Source organism: Trachypithecus francoisi, unplaced genomic scaffold (genome assembly GCF_009764315.1).
Source record: "Trachypithecus francoisi isolate TF-2019V2 unplaced genomic scaffold, Tfra_2.0 Lachesis_group11, whole genome shotgun sequence".
In the NCBI taxonomy this organism is placed as follows: domain Eukaryota; kingdom Metazoa; phylum Chordata; class Mammalia; order Primates; family Cercopithecidae; genus Trachypithecus; species Trachypithecus francoisi.
In genome coordinates, this window is record NW_022681456.1 from 83,606,254 (window position 1) to 83,624,037 (window position 17,784).

The 17,784-nt window shown below is 44.1% G+C and overlaps 1 protein-coding gene across 5 annotated transcripts in view; it reads right to left on the reverse strand.

Moving 5' to 3' along the window:
- DIP2B (disco interacting protein 2 homolog B) overlaps positions 1–17,784 on the reverse strand; it is a 269,875-nt gene that overhangs the window by 15,207 nt on the left and 236,884 nt on the right. For all 5 annotated transcript variants that reach the window (XM_033222100.1, XM_033222099.1, XM_033222097.1 and 2 more), the window contains 9 exons: positions 16,234–16,343; positions 16,012–16,092; positions 13,684–13,807; positions 11,799–11,920; positions 9,613–9,724; positions 6,693–6,802; positions 5,823–5,953; positions 2,692–2,860; positions 1,694–1,864 (listed from right to left, as the gene is read on the reverse strand). In XM_033222100.1, the coding sequence (XP_033077991.1) occupies positions 1,694–1,864; positions 2,692–2,860; positions 5,823–5,953; positions 6,693–6,802; positions 9,613–9,724; positions 11,799–11,920; positions 13,684–13,807; positions 16,012–16,092; positions 16,234–16,343 (1,130 nt within the window). The remainder of the gene's footprint in view (positions 1–1,693; positions 1,865–2,691; positions 2,861–5,822; positions 5,954–6,692; positions 6,803–9,612; positions 9,725–11,798; positions 11,921–13,683; positions 13,808–16,011; positions 16,093–16,233; positions 16,344–17,784) is intronic.

Consider the following 17,784-nt stretch of genomic DNA (forward strand, 5'->3'; position numbering starts at 1 on the left):
ATTCAAAGCAGAGGTGAGACAGGTCGGAAATCCAGGGACTTGCAAAACCAATACTGGCCACAGTGACAGCAAGAGGGCTATTATGATGGGGCTCAAGGTTAAACCATCAAGACCCTTCTGAAAGAAGAAGGTTACAGAAGACCTGAAATAATCCACGCATGTGTACTATCTTCTTTCACTCACTTTTGTCCGTGCCTATATTTGCCTTATCAAAGAGACAGGGTCTCAATCTGCCACCCAGGCTGCTGGAGTGCAGCAGTACAATCACAGCTCACTGCAGCCTCAACTTCCTGGGCTCAAGCAATCCCCCTGCCTCAGACTTCCAGGTAGCTGGGACTAGAGGCATGCACCACCAAGCCCAGCTATTTTTTTTTGCGGGTGGGTGGTGGGGGTAGGGGAGAGATGAGGTCTCACATATGTTGCCCAGGCTGGTCTCGAACCTAAGGGCTCAAGCAATCCTCCTGCCTTGGCCTCACAAAGTTCTGGGATTACAGGCAGGAGCACACTTGGCCCTATATTTGCTTTATTAGCTATTAATACATAAAATTAAGTCTCAGTTCTAGTCCCTTTTCTGTTATTTACCTATCAAGAATAACATGACAAAGTTGCCATCTGGATGGAGAAGAGAATACAAGGTTATTGTTTGAAAAAAATAAAAATAAAGAGGCCGGGCGCGGTGGCTCAAGCCTGTAATCCCAGCACTTTGGGAGGCCGAGGCGGGCGGATCACGAGGTCAGGAGATCGAGACCATCCTGGCTAACACGGTGAAACCCCGTCTCTACTAAAAAATACAAAAAACTAGCCGGGCTTGGTGGCGGGCGCCTGTAGTCCCAGCTACTTGGGAGGCTGAGGCAGGAGAATGGTGTAAACCCGGGAGGTGGAATTTGCAGTGAGCTGAGATCCGGCCACTGCACTCCAGCCTGGGCGACAGAGCGAGACTCCGTCTCAAAAAAAAAAAAAAAAAAAAAAAAGAAACAGAAAGAAAAAAATGGTATAGAATATAGAGACAGAAAAACAGAAGGTCAGACCGGGCACAGTGGCTCACGTCTGTAATCCCAGCACTTTGGGAGGCTGAGGTGGCTGGATCACTTGAGGTCAGGAGTTTGAGACCAGCCTGGCCAACAGGGTGAAACCCTCTCTCTACTAAAAATACAAAAAATAGCCAGGCGTGGTGGTGCACGCCTGTAACCCCAGCTACTCGGGAGGCTGAGGTGAGAGAACCGCTTGAACCCAGGAGGCGAAGGTTGCAGTGAACTGAGATTGCGCCACTGCACTCCGGCTGGGTGACAGAGCAAGGCTCCATCTCAAATTAAAAAAAAAGAAAAAGGAAAAACAGGTCAGATACAAGTGAAATCCAAATAGGACTCAAATCTTTGTAACTCATCATCATGACCACACGACAGCGACTCAAATAAACACGAACACTGCACTCGCTGCTAGCACTGTTCCAAGAGCTCCGAGCTGGTAGCTCAGTGATTGTGCAGAGCTGCCTGGGGAAGCACAGTACTGCTACCTTCACTTTACAGGTGAGCAAAATGAGACACAAAGAAATCGAGATTAAAAAGCCCAAAGTTCTAAAGCAAGTAAGTGTGGCTGTGGCTCAAGCCCAGGCAGCCTGGCTCCAAAGCCCATGCTCTGGGATACTCCACATTCCTCTCCTGTTTTTGAGCAGACAAGATTTCATGAGGGTCACCTGTAAACATATTGCTACATTGACTCTTGATCCAAAAGTGGTGCTGACAGCCCGCGGGGACAGCCCGATGTCTTTGAAGAGCTTGGAGAAGGACTGCTGGAGTGCAACGCGGGGCCGCTCCTCCGCCACCACCACACAGGTCCGGACACAGGAGAGGTTGATCCCTCTGGTCTGCAAGACACCATTATATGGGAGTCAAGTCAGTAGGATCATAAAATAACTAAACAGGTAAGGCCACTGTTCTAGCTCCTTGGTCAGGAAAAGCCAAGCAATTGTGTATTCTCACCTCAGGCATACACAGAAAAGCAGCTTTCAGAAAAGAAGAAACGGCCAAGGCATCCCATTAAAATCACTGTCTGCTGGTAAATTCACTCATTCTCTAGTTCTTTCCTCTTTCTTCTAAAAATCTAAGGCTCTTCAGCAGTACTTTTTTATCCCTCCTCATTTCTGTACCTTAGATGTCCCCATATTTGATGGGACTGAGAGAAAAATTAATCTAGAACTCTGGCGATCTAATCTCTTGTCTCTATGCATTCCAAAGATCATATTTTTCTATCAAAGAAAATTCAGTATTTTCTGACTTTCTCATATGCCAGTCAGACAGATCATCATTCGACACACACATGAATCAATCAGTTACCCTTATCTTTGGGGATATTCTGAATTCTTAATATTCTGAGGTTTCAAATTCTATTAGGAAAAGTATTGGAAGCCACAGTTCCCTTTTATGTTTACATAAAGTCTTTCCAGTTAGCCTCCCAACCAGTTCCCCCTTCTTGTCCACAAAGTAAGAATCATATTAAACTGTGAAAGAGTGCACTAAATTAGGAAGGTGGAAGAGATAAACTTGCCAAGGTTTACAATACACCCTTTTTAAACTGAGTGACTTGAAAAAGGCAAGCAAACATGTCTATTAGGCCCTGCTCTGGCCCTGTTACGTCTTGGCTCGTTTCTTCAAAACCTTTTGGGACTGGCCACCTGCTGGAGCTGCTTCTTACCTTTAGCACTTCCACTTGGTTGCCAAGTCCTTTGGTGCAGAGCTCCATCACTGAATAGGAGCAGAAAGTGTCCCTTATTTTGTACTGGTTGACCGTGGCGAGCCAGAGGAAAAGGTTGTTCTCTAACTCCATAGGAGGAATTAAGACAGACTGGTGGCCTGAATAGACACTGCAGTGAAATAGACAACAGCTGGAATCATCAGTTCATCCTTGACACCTGATACTTCAGAACCCCACCAATTCCACAGATATTTACCGAGTGTAAAGGACAGTATAGGGACATATGAGATGTAAAGCTCTAAGAATCAGTCTTGTTCCTATACAACTCGCAAGAGGAGCAACTATGAAATAAAGCAGACTGTGGTAGGTTGCTTTAGTCTACACAACATTCTTACAACTGCCCTCAAGCTAATTAATATGGTCAAGATGATACTAAATATTCTGGAAAGGTAATTCCTAATAACTAATCTTTAAAACCCCGATGGAGTAGCATTTTTTCCTCTTTTTCTTCAGAAACCTTACGTGTGGACTGGATTTTATTCCTATGGTTTCTTTTAAAGATGTTAATAACCATTTTATTGATGCTCTGAATATGAGATGTGAATCAAGAACATTGAGATCACAGAATAAACAGCAATTCATTCAAGCTCGATAAACCAGGGTAGGGGAGTGGTAGTGCTTCACTGAGCTGGTGACACTTGAGCTGGAGCTTGAAGAATGAATATGAATTTGACAGTGGCCAGAAGAAGTGGGGACAGTAGTGGGGGTGTTCTAGGCAGAGGAACAACATATACAAAGGCTGATAAGTACAGCATATTTGAAGCCATCAAAAATATTATTAGTATTCAAGTGGCCAGGCACGGTGGCTTATGCCTGTAATCCCAGTACTCTGGGAGGCCGTGATGGGAGGATCGCTGGAGCCCAGAAGTTGAAGACCAGTCTGGGTAATAAAGCAAAACTCATGCCTCTACAAAAAAGTTTTTTTAACAATTAGCCAGGCGTGGTGGCACACAACTATAGTCCCAGCTACTTGGGAGGCTGAGGTGGGAGGATCACTTGAGCCCGAGAGGCTGCAGTGAGCTGTGACTGTGCCACTGCACTTCAGACTGGGCGACAGATTGAGACCCTGTCTCCTAAAAAAAAAAAAAAAAAGAGAGAGAGTATTCAACTGAAATCCTAGCACACAGGGTGCACGGAGGAGTAAGGCCAGAAGGGCTAAGGCCAAACTGTGACAGGGCTTAACTATTATATGAAGGAGTTTAGACTTCACCTAGCAGGCAGTCATTGCAACTTTAAGTTGGGGCAACACTGACAATATGGACATACGGAGTAGGGATTGGTGATACGAGCCACTGAAAGTTGAGAGACAGGAGAGGCTGCAATAGTTCAGGTGAGAGGTGATACAGGCTTGAACCCAACAGTCTAGCCCAGGATGAAAAAGAAGGAATGAGGCTGGGCGTGGTGGCTCACACCTGTAATCCCAGTACTTTGGGAGGTCAAGGTAGGTGGACTGCCTGAGTCCAGGAGTTCGAGACCAGCCTGGGCAACATGGCAAAATGCTGTCTCTACTGAAAAATGAGCCAGGTATGGTGGTGTGCACCTGTACTCCCAGCTACTCAGGAGGCTGAGGTGGAAGGATCGCTTGAGCTTGGGAGGTGGAGGTTGCAGTGAGCTGAGACTGCACCACTGCACTCCAGCCTGGGCAACAGAGCAAGACACTGACTCAAAAAAAAAAAAAAAACAGGCCGGGCGCGGTGGCTCAAGCCTGTAATCCTGGCACTTTGGGAGGCCGAGACGGGCGGATCACGAGGTCAGGAGATCGAGACCATCCTGGCTAACATGGTGAAACCCGTCTCTACTAAAAAATACAAAAAACTACCCGGGCGAGGTGGCGGGTGCCTGTAGTCCCAGCTACTCGGGAGGCTGAGGCAGGAGAATGGTGTAAACCCAGGAGGCGGAGCTTGCAGTGAGCTGAGATCTGGCCACTGCACTCCAGCCTGGGCGACAGAGCGAGACTCCGTCTCAAAAAAAAAAAAAAGAAAAAACAAAATAAAACAAAAAACAGAAAAAAAAAAAGAAAGAAAGAGAAAAAAGGACAGAAAGGAAATATGGATCCTCATATCCATATTCAGTCCATCAATAGGAAGAACTATCAACACAATAGTTTTTTTTTTTTTTTTTTTTTAAGAAAAAAAAAAAAGGAAGGAACAGGGTTCCTATCATGTCTCTTCTATAGCCACAAAGCTTAAACTCTTGGCTCACACAAAATGGCAGTGATTTTATGCCTAAACCTGTTTACAGATCAGAATCACTAGAAGCTCAGGAATCCTATATTTCAAAATACTGGTGGTGTGGTCACCACCTCTGGAGATGAAGATTAATAAGTCTTGGGGAGTCCCATTAATTTTTGTTAAAAGACCCCCAGGTGATTCTTATATACAAATAGGTGTAGAACAACCAAGCCAAAGGATATACATTTGATTAGACACAAGACATGAAGATAAAGAATCTGAAGATAAGACCCATGTTTTTAGTGTGGGCCCCTACATGGATGATCCTACCCTAACAACGAAAGAACAGGAGGAGAACGTTGAGCTGCGGGCATCTATGAAGCATTCATGATGTACACCAAGGAGATGAAAATGCAGGTCTGAGATGAGGTTCTCTGGGGGAGTGGTGAGAGGAGCTGGGATCTGTATTCTGCAAGGAGCAACTTGGCCAGGGCAAATGTGCTACTTTCCATCCACATGCTGTCATCCCATCCCACTGTGCTCCTTCCTGCCAAGCCTCGGGGGTACATGCTGGCTGTCAAAGCATGACATATTTCACCTGAGAATCATCGTTCTACTTGGCTTTGCTTCTAAAGCAAGGCTTACATGGTGGAGAAGAGAGCAAGTAACAGGATCACTGCCATTTTGTACGAAGAATAAAATTAACAGAAAATAACAAAGGGAATACAGACAAAACTGTTTATAAACAAACTTCACAGACACAGTAGATCCATAAATTCTGAAAACACTAGCATTTTACTGAAACTTTACCAAATTAAGGGAGCAAAGGAAAGGATGAGATGGTCATGGCCATGAAGTATACCCCCACACATTCTGTCTCCTTGGCTTTTCCATCCCTACCTGCAGAGACACCAGAGCGCGAAGCCAAGTCCACAGTAAGGGTCAAGGCAGATGGCGATCTGCCGAGAAGAGTACAACTCGCACTGGAGCTTGATGGCTCGACACAGAGCGTTCACTGCAGAGTGGGACATCTGCAAAGTATGGAAAATGGAACAGGCTGGAACTGTCATCCCACAGGCAGCAAAACAGCTCTGACGACAGCTTTGAGGAGTTTCAATTCCCTAAACTCCTCAAAACAATGTATAATTTTTAGTGCTTCAAAGCCTAACCTAAGTCTCCATTAAGGGAACATATTTCTGTTCATTAGTTAATAATAATTTCTTTTTTTTTTTTAAGATGGAGTTTCGCTCCTGTTGTCCAGGTTGTGGTGCAATGGCACGATCTCAGCTCACCGCAACCTCAGCCTCCCAAGTAGCTGGGATTACAGACATGCACCACCATGCCCAGCTAATTTTCTATTTTTAGTAGAGAAGGGGTTTTCCATGTTGTTCAGGCTGGTCTCGAACTCCAGACTTCAGGTGATCTGCCCGCCTTGGCCTCCGAAAGAGCTGGGATAACAGGCGTGAGCCACTGTGCCCAATCTAATACTGAATTTTATGATATCTAAATATCAGATTTCATACATATTTTAACAAACTCTTTTTATCTTTCAGCTTCAATGCTAGGTTCAGACACTTAATAATACAAATTCCTTGTGATAACTCATTCCAGAGGAGCCAATGCCTTTATTTAAATAGAGCAGCGACCCTTGATCCTCACTCTGCCTACCGGTCTCTGGTACAACCACTTAGCCTCTATGTCTAAAGTTTCTGGGGCAGTGGTCATCTCTATTTTTTGGCAGACGTGGCATTTTTCCAGCATGCAGCTTACCTTCACTCCTGTAAGCATGCCAGTTGTGGAGACACTAAAATCAAGATATGCCAACATCTCAGGAGTGGGTGGTTTATACAGCTGAGGTAACCTTTTCCTGGGTAAATCATCTGCCATGAAAAGAAAAAAACCTGATGTCAATCCAACATGCGGGAACATGAAAATCATTGCTCTTCAACTGGTTTTCTGTGGGTTTGCTATGGCCAAATTTAGCTTCGGGGATTTGCTAAAGCTTAGGCTTCTCATATTTAACCAAGTAGCTCACATATGTCATTCTTAGAGGTGGGCTGGGGTTGAGGACAACACTAGACAACACAGGCAAGCAAATCTACATCAGGTAAATGTATCTGCTAGCAGCTTAGTAAGGGGAAAGAGAACACAGTAGGAAGCAGACTGCTGTTCAAATGCCAGCTCTACCATCAGCTACGTGACCCTGGAGTTATTTCACCTCTTTGTGGCTGTTTTCTTCTTCTCTAAAACGAATCTCTAAAATAATACCTACCCTCATAGAACTGTTGGGAATTTAATTCACATAAAGCACTTTTAAAGCAACTGACTGAAGAAATGCTTAAAAAGCATTAGCTGTTATACTGGTTTCAAGTTAATTATTTATACTTTAGTATGTGTTATATTAATCATGTATGGATTTAAAAGTTGGAAAGTATTTCTCTAAGTTAACTTAGCAGATTTTTTTTTTCTAAAGACAAGAGTCTTGCTCTATTGCCCAGGTGGGAATACAGTGGCTTGATCTTGGGTCACTACAACCTCCATCTGCTGGGCTCAAATGATCCTCCCACCTCAGCCTCCTGAGTAGCTGGGACTACAGGTCTATGCCACCATGCCTAGCTAAATTAAAAAAATTTTTTGTTTTTCGTAGCGGTGAGGTCTCACTATATTGCCCAGGCTAGTCTCCAACTCCTGAGCTCAAGTGATCCTCCTGCCTCAGCCTCCCAAAGTGCTGGCATTACAAGCATGAGCCATGGCGCCTGGTTAAGCTGGCAGAATTTTAAGAATAGTAATCTATCTGGGTGCAGTGACTCAGGCCTATAGTCCCAGCTATTTGGGAGGCTGAGGCAGGAGGATTGTGTGAAACCAGGAGTTTGAGACTAACCTGGGCAACATATCAAGATCATGTCTCTTTAAAAAATAAAAATAAAAATAAAAATGGTGGCTAGGCACAGTGGCTCACACTTGTAATCCTAGCACTTTGGGAGGCTGAGGCAGGTGGATCTCTTTGAGGACGGGGGTTCGAGACCAGCCTGGCCAACATGGCGACCCCGTCTCTACTAAAAATACAAAAATTAGCCAGGCATGGTGGTTCATACCTGTAATCCCAGCTACTCAGGAGGCTGAAGCAGGAGAATCCCTTGAACCTGGGAGGTGGAGGTTGCAGTGAGCCGAGATCGCGCCCCTGCACTCCAGCCTGGGTGACAGAGTGAGGGCTCTGTCTCCAAGAGAATGGTAGCCAAGAACTGGTAATTCGCTGCTTTCACTCATTTATGATATCTCCTCTACCTCCCCCCCATGTGCTTTATAAGTATGCTAAAACCAGGGATGTCAAAGATGTCCTCTGGCTCCAGCCATACCTCTTCAATGGCTCCTTTGGCTTTCTGGATCAAGAAGGACGTCTCTGTGGGTTTTAAATCACCAAATCATAAGGCACCCATTTCTGGTCAAATGAAAGACTATCACCTTTGACCTCCCTTTGTGCAGGGAAGGGTCACTCATATGACCACCCAAGTGCCTAAGGAAACCTTCCTGTTGTGATTCAGCCCATTAACCATAGATCTACCAGCGTCATTAACACCTACACAATCCATTTGTGATACATATATATATACAACGTGCTTCTATCCTTCAGTAATAAATATTTTAAAACCCAGTTCGGCATCTGGTACACAATAACCACAAATACATGTCATTCCTGCATTTGAATCCAGAGTTTTTTTTTTTTTTTTTAAAAAAGGGTAGGGAGGACATTAATGGTTAAGAGGCTGGGAATGGAGCCAAACTGGCTGGATTTGAATTTCAGTTCTGCTGCTTATTTAACTTCCCTCAGTTTTCTAATCTGCAAAATGAGGATAAAAATAACAACTTATAGGGTAAGCATAAAAGTATATAACACATTAAATGACTGACATAAGGGCTCAATGAAAGTTAGATGTTATCATTATGATTACATGCTAGGGACTTTGCATTACATCATTTAATCTTTACAACTCCCGCTTTATAGACAGGTTAGTAAGGATACTCAGAGAGTAGCAGATATAGCAGGACTTAAACCCTACCTGCTTGACTCCAAAACCCACATTCTTTCTATACCACAGCTTTTCCAGCTATTCCCGTATCTTACCCCCTTCTTTAATATGAATACTATCTAAAAATTTTGCACTTTATGGCTTTCAAAGTATAGTATTTTCATATTACACTGCATTTTATCTTCTCAATAAATATACAAGTCAGGCAGGGGTAGGCAGTAGCTTAGGAAAGGGTAATTTCAGTCAGGATTACACAGGCAGTAGGTAATGAAGCTTGAGCCAGAACCCAAATCACCTGACTCCCAGTCCAGTATTATTTCAACAATATCACATCTCCAACAAAAGGATCAGATTGTCTCAATATTTTACTTGGCCCTACATATACATAGTTACATGTAGCATAAAAACCTAACCACCTTTTGATGATGCCAAGAGTAACAGCAAAACACTTTGGTTTGGAGAACTCTTAGCAGACTGTGATCTCGCCCTTTGCATCTGCTGTCAGTGTCTAGTCCTGCACAAGCTTACTGATGCTAGGTTTTGCCTCTGTCTTAGCAGGCAGAAGACATAAAGGAAGGGTAAACAAGTCTGGCATGAGAATAGAAGAGATCGCAGGTATTGTGAGCTCTCACTGCCTCCACCCTCAGAAGTCTCCCTTTCACCTGTGTCAATGATGGTTGGCCAGGTTTTCACATCCACTGCTGCTGCCGCCTCTCGGGACCTCAGTAGCCGCATTAGGGTCTGACCGGTGAGAATACAGGCTGCTTTGCTGACCTAGAAAACAAATGGACAACAATAAGCATCAGGAGGCTCAGCCCCAACATGGCACCACAGGTCCTGGCTGCTGCTAAAAGCCACTCATGTACCACACTGGGCAAGACGGTTTCAAAGAACACATGTGGGACAGATGAGGTCAGTTCACTCCCTTGCATGTTTCCTTCTGGAAATGTGTGACATTTAACTCTCTCAGGATGATGGACCTATTCACAATACACTGTATTGTTTATAACAGTGATTCTCAAAATATTTCTTTTTTTTTTTTTTTTGAGACGGAGTCTCGCTCTGTCGCCAGGGCTGGAGTGCAGTGGCCGGATCTCAGCTCACTGCAAGCTCCGCCTCCCGGGGTTTACGCCATTCTCCTGCCTCAGCCTCCCGAGTAGCTGGGACTACAGGCGCCCGCCACCTCACCCGGCTCGTTTTTTTTTTTTGTATTTTTTAGTAGAGACGGGGTTTCACCGTGTTAGCCAGGATGGTCTCGATCTCCTGACCTCGTGATCCGCCCGTCTCAGCCTCCCAAAGTGCTGGGATTACAGGCTTGAGCCACCGCGCCCGGCCCAAAATATTTCGTAATTATAATCTCAGTATGGATCCCACAATCCCATGATTTCATTAAGACCACAATTAAACAAAGATGTGGATTTTGTAGTGCTCAGGAAATGAGAAGAATCAGACAACCATGTTTGAAGGAAACTGCCCCAGTCTCCAGTGAATAATGAGACTTACTACACCTAGACCATATGCTGAACCTAAGGAACCCCGATGCTGATATAAGCTCTCATAGAAACTAGGTTCTCTTGCCCAGCTATACACAGAAATGCAAAGTGACCTACTTTGCCCACAAACTGCATCAACAGCAACTCCCCTCCCTGCTTTTCTGGCCCACTTTGTAGAATATAACAAGGGCATTTTGCTGAATTACACTTTGTAATAAAATCATCCATGGTGATCATGGCTTTTATACCATGGGCTCCTTTTTTGCTGACAGAGCAGCAGTTCTCAGAGAAGCAAATGCTACATGAACTGGAATTCTGTAATGTATCGGCACTGGCCAAGGCTTCCCCTTGCTGTAAACACTAGGATCTGATGCAATACACACTTACCTTATTTTCTTTAACTCTCTTTTTTTTTTTTTTTTTTTTTTTTTTGAGACGGAGTCTCGCTCTGTCGCCAGGGCTGGAGTGCAGTGGCCGGATCTCAGCTCACTGCAAGCTCCGCCTCCCGGGGTTTACGCCATTCTCCTGCCTCAGCCTCCGAGTAGCTGGGACTACAGGCGCCCGCCAACTCGCCCGGCTAGTTTTTTCTATTTTTTAGTAGAGACGGGGTTTCGCCGTGTTAGCCAGGATGGTCTCGATCTCCTGACCTCGTGATCCGCCCGTCTCAGCCTCCCAAAGTGCTGGGATTACAGGCTTGAGCCACCGCGCCCGGCCTCTTTAACTCTCATATCCTATAAAGACTTCTATCATCTCCAGAGTAAGGTCTGGACACCTTTTAATGCTACACCAAGTAAATTCACAAAAGTAACTAAAATATAAGTGACCTGACACCGCGGTTAATTCAGTTTGGCATTTAAAATCACCCTGATAATTTAGCAGGAAAAATATCAGACATCACATTTTAGACAGAAGGGGAGGGGGAAACTTTTTTTTTTTTTTTGAGACAGAGTCTGCTCAGGCTGGAGTGCGGTGGTATAATCTCAGCTCACGTCTAACTTCCACCTCCCAGACTCAAGGGATCCTCCTGCCTCAGCCTCCTGAGTAGCTGGGACTACAAGCATGTGCCACAATGCCTGGCTACTTTTTGTGTTTTTGTTGGAGAAATACTAATGGCTGTTTCACCTCCTTAATGTTCATGATAACTGCATACAATTCTGTATCTCACCAATAACCACTTTCCCCCAGATCCTTCGCTGAATAATGATGGTTGTTTTGGCTTAACAAAAAGGAGGTAGTTTCCAGGAGACAAATTTGATTTCCTGACTTAACAAAATTGGAAAATTAGTAAGTATCCTTAGCTGTCTGAATCTGGATTTTAGGAGATGAGGACAAGGCAAGATACAGCTGGTACTTACATCAACAATCATTCGGACAGTGGGCAGCGTGGCCGTGAGGTTCTGAGCATGTGGAGGTCTGACGGTCACAGGTATACAGCCCGCATACAGGCAGCCATAGAAGGCAGCAATTAACTCAATGCCTGCAAGACGAAAGACCCTGTCAGGAGAGGCACTGAACTGCCTAAGAGCACTGAGAAACTAAAAGGCAAATTTTCCAAAACGATTAAATCATGTGCAAGACAGGTTCTGTAGACCATAATTTAACAGAGACTCTAGCAGAAGATATTGAAAGTGAAAGAAGGAAGCATATAAAACTTTAGAAAATATAGAGAAAACAATTAACAAAAAAGGAAGGAAATCAGAAGTAAACTCCTGAGATATTTGTGAAGAAGGTATATTGATATTATTACTTTATATTACTCAGGAGAAGTAACTGGAGAAACCAGGAATGGTTAACTAGGAAAATAAAGGAATGGAGAAAGGAGAGGTGAGGAAGCCCTGAGCTTTTAAAAAATATTTAGAAGGCTGCTCTAAACAGAGCAATCAGACTTCTTAGATGTTGTTGAAGGGGTGTGAGTTTTAGGGAGCAAAGTATGACTCAGTCTGAGGAAGACTCTGGGCAGAGGCCTCCTTAGGAAGAGCTCAGGTCCTTCCCCGTGGCCTCTGGCCAACTGACAGGTGCAAGACCATCTCCTGGGCATACAATGGCGGGGACTGCTCTATCACGTGATCTTCTATGAAATCTCAGTATCTAGGTAAATAAGGCAGTGCATAAGAATCACAGAATGAGCCAGGCCTTGTGGCGCACACCTATAACCCCAGCACTTTGGAAGGTTGGGGCAGGTGGATCACCTGAGGTCAGGAGTTTGAGACGAGCCTGGCCAACATGGTGAAACCCCATCTCTACTAAAAATACAAAAATTAGCTGGACATGGTGGCGGGTGCCTGTAATCCCAGCTACCCAGGAGGTTGAGGCAGGAGAATCACTGGAACCAGGGAGGCAGAGGTTGCAGTGGGCTGGGATCACGCCACTGCACTCCAGCCTGAGTGGCAGAGCGAGACTCCATCTCAAAAATAAAATAAAATAAACAAAAAATCACAGAACAATATGAAGTGTGGGGGGGATAACAGGCCAAAAAAAGCTGGATGTATGAGTGGATTAGGTGACAGAAATAACAAAGGGAAGACTCAAATATCTCACCCAGAATTTTGAATCTTTACATCAAATAATTCTGAACCCCTCTTACTATGAAGACAAGGTTGTTGAATTAAATCAGAATGTGAAAGTAGCAATAACAGAAGATGACTAAATCATAATATGAAAATTCACACCCCTTCAACAACATCTAAGAAGTCTGACTGCTCTTCACAGAGCAGCCTTCTAAATATTTTTAAAAGCTCAGGGCTTGCTCACCTCTCCTTTCTCCATTCTTTTATTTTCCTAGTTAACCATTCCTGGTTTCTCCAGTTATTCCTCCTGAGTAACATCAATCATAATATAAAAAATGTTCACAGAATTCACGTACAACATTTCTTTGGGGACTGGGTGAAATTGCCCCATTCCTGAACATTCACAGAAACAAAGCATCTGTTTTGAGAGTTTCCAAAAGCCAAGCAGCTGAAGACTTCATTCATTCATTATTTATTGAGTGACTTTTATGTGCCAGGCACTAATAGAAATATAAGGGTGCAAAAACAGACATGGTCCCAGGAGAGCCACTGTACTGCACAACTTGGGGGGTGAGGCTTGGTTCCCACTTCGGCCTGTATGCATGGTCTTCTAAGTGTTGGGAAGTACACTGTCTGCAAGTCATCGAGAGCGGCCCTGAGTGCCTATCCTCTTACAATTTGTAGTCAGTCTAGTACTGGAGCTTAAAGTCTAGTCTACCAATCCAATGCTTACCAGGTGGATAGAGCAACACCACATTATCTCCTGCATTTAGATGTCCCTTATCACCAAGAACGGCCGCAATCCTCTCTGCTCGTTTATGAAGCTGAAGGCAGCTGGCTGTGCATACAGTGGTTCCCTTTAAACAACAGAAAGGATAAGCGGGTCAAAGCTCAGAAAGCAAATAAACTGTAATAAGCACAGCCAATTCAACACCATACCTGAAAGGCTTGTGCCTTTGTAGATTATCCTTAGCAAATTATCAATTCTAGTGAAAATTCCCCTAAAATCAAAGACGTGTGTGGAGCTGGAGAGGGTGGCTCACACCTGTAACCCTAGCACTTTGGGAGGATGAGGTGGGGGTACTGCTTGAGCTCAGGAGTTCAAGACAAGCCTTGGCAACATCGCAAAATCTCCTCTCCACTAAAAATACAAAAAAAAATCAGTCAGGTATGGTGGTGGCATGTGCCTGTAGTCCCAGCTACTCAAGAGGCAGAAGTGGGAGGATCACTTGAGCCAATGCCTGGGTGACAAAGTGAGATTCTGTCTCCAAAAACAAACAAACAGACAGACAGATATGTATGGGATCCTTTTTTTTTCTTTTTTTTGTTCTGACATGGTCTTGCTGTTGCCCAAGCTGCAGTGCAGTGATGTAACCACAGCTTACTGCAGCTTGCAGCCTCCAACTCCAGGTTCAAGACATCCTCCTGCCTCATCCTTCGAAGAAGCTGGGATTATAGGCATGAGCCACCATGCCTGGCTGACATTTTTAAAAGAAATATGAGAACCTTAATGAATCTGTGGGCTTGAAAAGAAGCTCACTTCATGTACAGGTAGAGCAAGAAAGTTCCCAAATTTTCTGTCATAAAAGTAATGGTTCTTAAGATTTTTAATGATTTTTCAATAAGATGCACAATATATTCTTCTCATTAAGTTCTATTATTGCATACATTCCTCAAAAAAAAAAAAAAAAAATTCAGATTCCAGGGGAATGGGGGAGATGGGTATACTTTGGATAAGTCCCCTAAGAGCTCCAATAGGCACTTCTAGTCTTCCCCCTGCTGAGGAGAAATACTGCTATCCACATGGTCGCAGACTTGGAGCCTGTGACTCAGCCATCAACACAAAAACTCAGCTGACTCCTACAGAATGCATAATTTTAAAATACAATATATAGGCCGGGCGTGGTGGCTCACGCCTATAATCCTAGCACTTTGGGAGGCCGAGGAAGGTGGATCCTGAGGTCAGGAGTTCGAGACCAGCCTGACCAACATGTGAAACCCCGTCTCTATCAAAAATATAAAAATCAGCTGGGCTTGGTGGTGGCGCCTGTAATTCCAGCTACTCGGGAGGCTGAGGCAGAAGAATTGCTTGAACCCGGGAGGCAGAGGCTGCAGTGAGCCGAGATCATGCCACTGCACTCCAGCTCAGGCGACAGAGCAAGACTCCATCTCAAAAAATATATGTGTATTTTTTATTTATATATATATATTTATATATCATATAATATATAGATATATTTTTTTTCTCTTTTTATTTTTGGGACAGGGTCTTGCTCCGTCACGCGGGCTGGAATGCAGTGGCACAATCTCGGCTCACTGCAACCTCCGCCTCCCGGGTTTAAGCGATTCTTCTGCTTCAGCCTCCCGAGTAGCTGGGATTACAGGCGCCCACCACCAGGCCCAGCTGATTTTTATATTTTTGGTAGAGACGGGGTTTCACATATTGGTCAGGCTGGTCTCGAACTCCTGACCTCATGTGATCCACCCGCCTCGGCCTCCCAAAGCTTTGGGATTACAGGTGTGAGCCACCGTGCCCAGTCCTAAAATACAATATTATAACGAACCATCCATCAGAAACCAGTAGTTAAATGTGCTCTGAGTAAATTTCAATTTGCTTTTTATCTGTTAGCAATAAATCATTTAATTATGTACCAGAAATAACTTAGGTTTTTAAAATGCTGGTCTGAGGTCATTTTCTTCCTGGCAGAAATCAAATAATTAAAAGTCCAACTGGGTAAAAAAACTGTATGACATAACACATTTTGAACATCTGTGTATCTATGTAATTGCATTGTTGGCTCCATTTCTCCTATCATAATTGAATAAAGAAGACGTGCTTGTACCATAAGAAAAGAAAGTATTACATAGCACTCCAGGAGGTCTCATTCCAATCCTAAAGTGATTGCACAGTTTACTCTCATATGTCAAAGCAAGGAGAAAGCCATTAACTCCTTCTTTAGAGATGGCAACACAAATTTTCTGATGAAAGAAAGAGAGCAAGAGTGCTTAAGATAGTCCTATAGTAGTCAGCTGATTAGATATACCATTGAATTTTTAATACCTTGGCATTTAACAGCATGAAGAGTACATGGTCAGGAGTTGCCTGGGCTCGCCACTGTAGGATCTCTGCCAGAAACTGGTGCTGAAGTCATAAACCAGAAAAAGGACTCAGGGTCAGCAACTTATAACAAGTCATATAATGCATCCCTCAGCTGCTACCTGCAGTACACGTTCTGTCCTTGACTTGATTTCAGTAAGAAGGCAACATTTCAGGAACACTTACCTTCCTCACCAAATCATTCTCTTCTATTTGTCCCAGATCCCTTCCAGCAGCTTGTGCTATACGTTTTCCAGCAACCAGATTCCCAACCATCATGGAAGCAGGGCCTACACCTGTAAATAAATGCAAAACCCAACTCACTGGAGATGGCAATTCCAACTAAGTATCCAGAGCATTTCCAGACTGACCAAAACTGGTTCAAATATTCATCCAACAATACTGACTGAACACTCTTCTAGGCACTGGGAACCCAGGAAAAATAGGGCAAGGAGCTTGCACTCTGGAGAAGGATAACCGAGAAATACATACACAAATAAATAAACACAAATAGTGCAAAGTACTGGAAAAAAAAAAACAAACAGGAACACAGGAGGGATAGGGACTGGGGTGGAGGGAAGCAGGCAGCTATTATAGTTTGGGGTATACAGAAAGTTTTCACACTGAGGAGGTGACAGCTGGTTGCACAAGCTCCTACTAATACTTTAATCTTCTCCAATCATAATAGAACCCTAAAAGAGGGCTTAACAATAAAGAATATCTGGCTTGGAAAGAAATTTGTCATCTACGAGGCCTGAGGGAGTTTATCTAGAATATTAAATTTGTTCAATTAAAAGTGAATAATGGCCGGGAATGGTGGCTTACGCCTGTAATCACAGCACTTTGGGAGGCTCAGGCGGACAGATCACTTGAGCCCAGGAGTTCGAGACCAGCCTGGGCAACATGGCAAAACCCTGTCTCTACAAATACAAAAATATTAGCCTGGTATGGTGGCAGACATCTTTAGTCCAGGCTACTCGGGAGGCTGAGGTGGGAGGATCGTTTGTGCCAGAGTTCAAAGCCGCAGTGAGCTGAGATCGTGCCACTGCATTCCAGCCTGGGCAACAGTGTTAAGACCCTGTCTCAAAAAAAACAAAAACAAAAACAAAAAAACTCAGGGAAAAAAATGTCAGCAATGCCAGGCATGGTGGCTTGCTCCTGTAATCCTACCAATTTGGGAGGCAGAGACGGCAGACCATGTGAGGCCAGGAGTTTGAGACTATCCTGGCCAACACGGCAAAACCCCATCTCTACTAAAAATACAAAAATTAGCTGGGCGTGGTAGCTCATGCCTGTAATCCCAGGTACTCAGGTGGTTGGATCCTGGATGGCAGAGGTTGCAGTGAGCCAGATCATGCCACTGCACTCCAGCCTGGGCAACGGAGCGAACTCTATCTCAAAAAAAAAAAAAAAAAAAAGGCAGCAATTGGTAAATCTAGGATAGGTTACATGGGTGCTCCTCACTGTACTAGTCTTCTAACTTTTCCATAGGTTCGACACTTCAAAATAAACAGGGGAGCCCACTCCCTCTCTAGAAAAAAGTGCTAGGGCACTGTGTCCCTCTCTTCATGGTCACAGCCTTATGGAATTAAGAAGATGGCAAAAAGATGATTAAAAAAAGCTTACTGCCAGCTAGGTTTTAAATAAGGCTGATGCTATATGGGATTAATATTAAAAATCTTTTATTTGACCGGGCGCGGTGGCTCATGCCTATAATCCCAGCACTTTGGGAGGCCA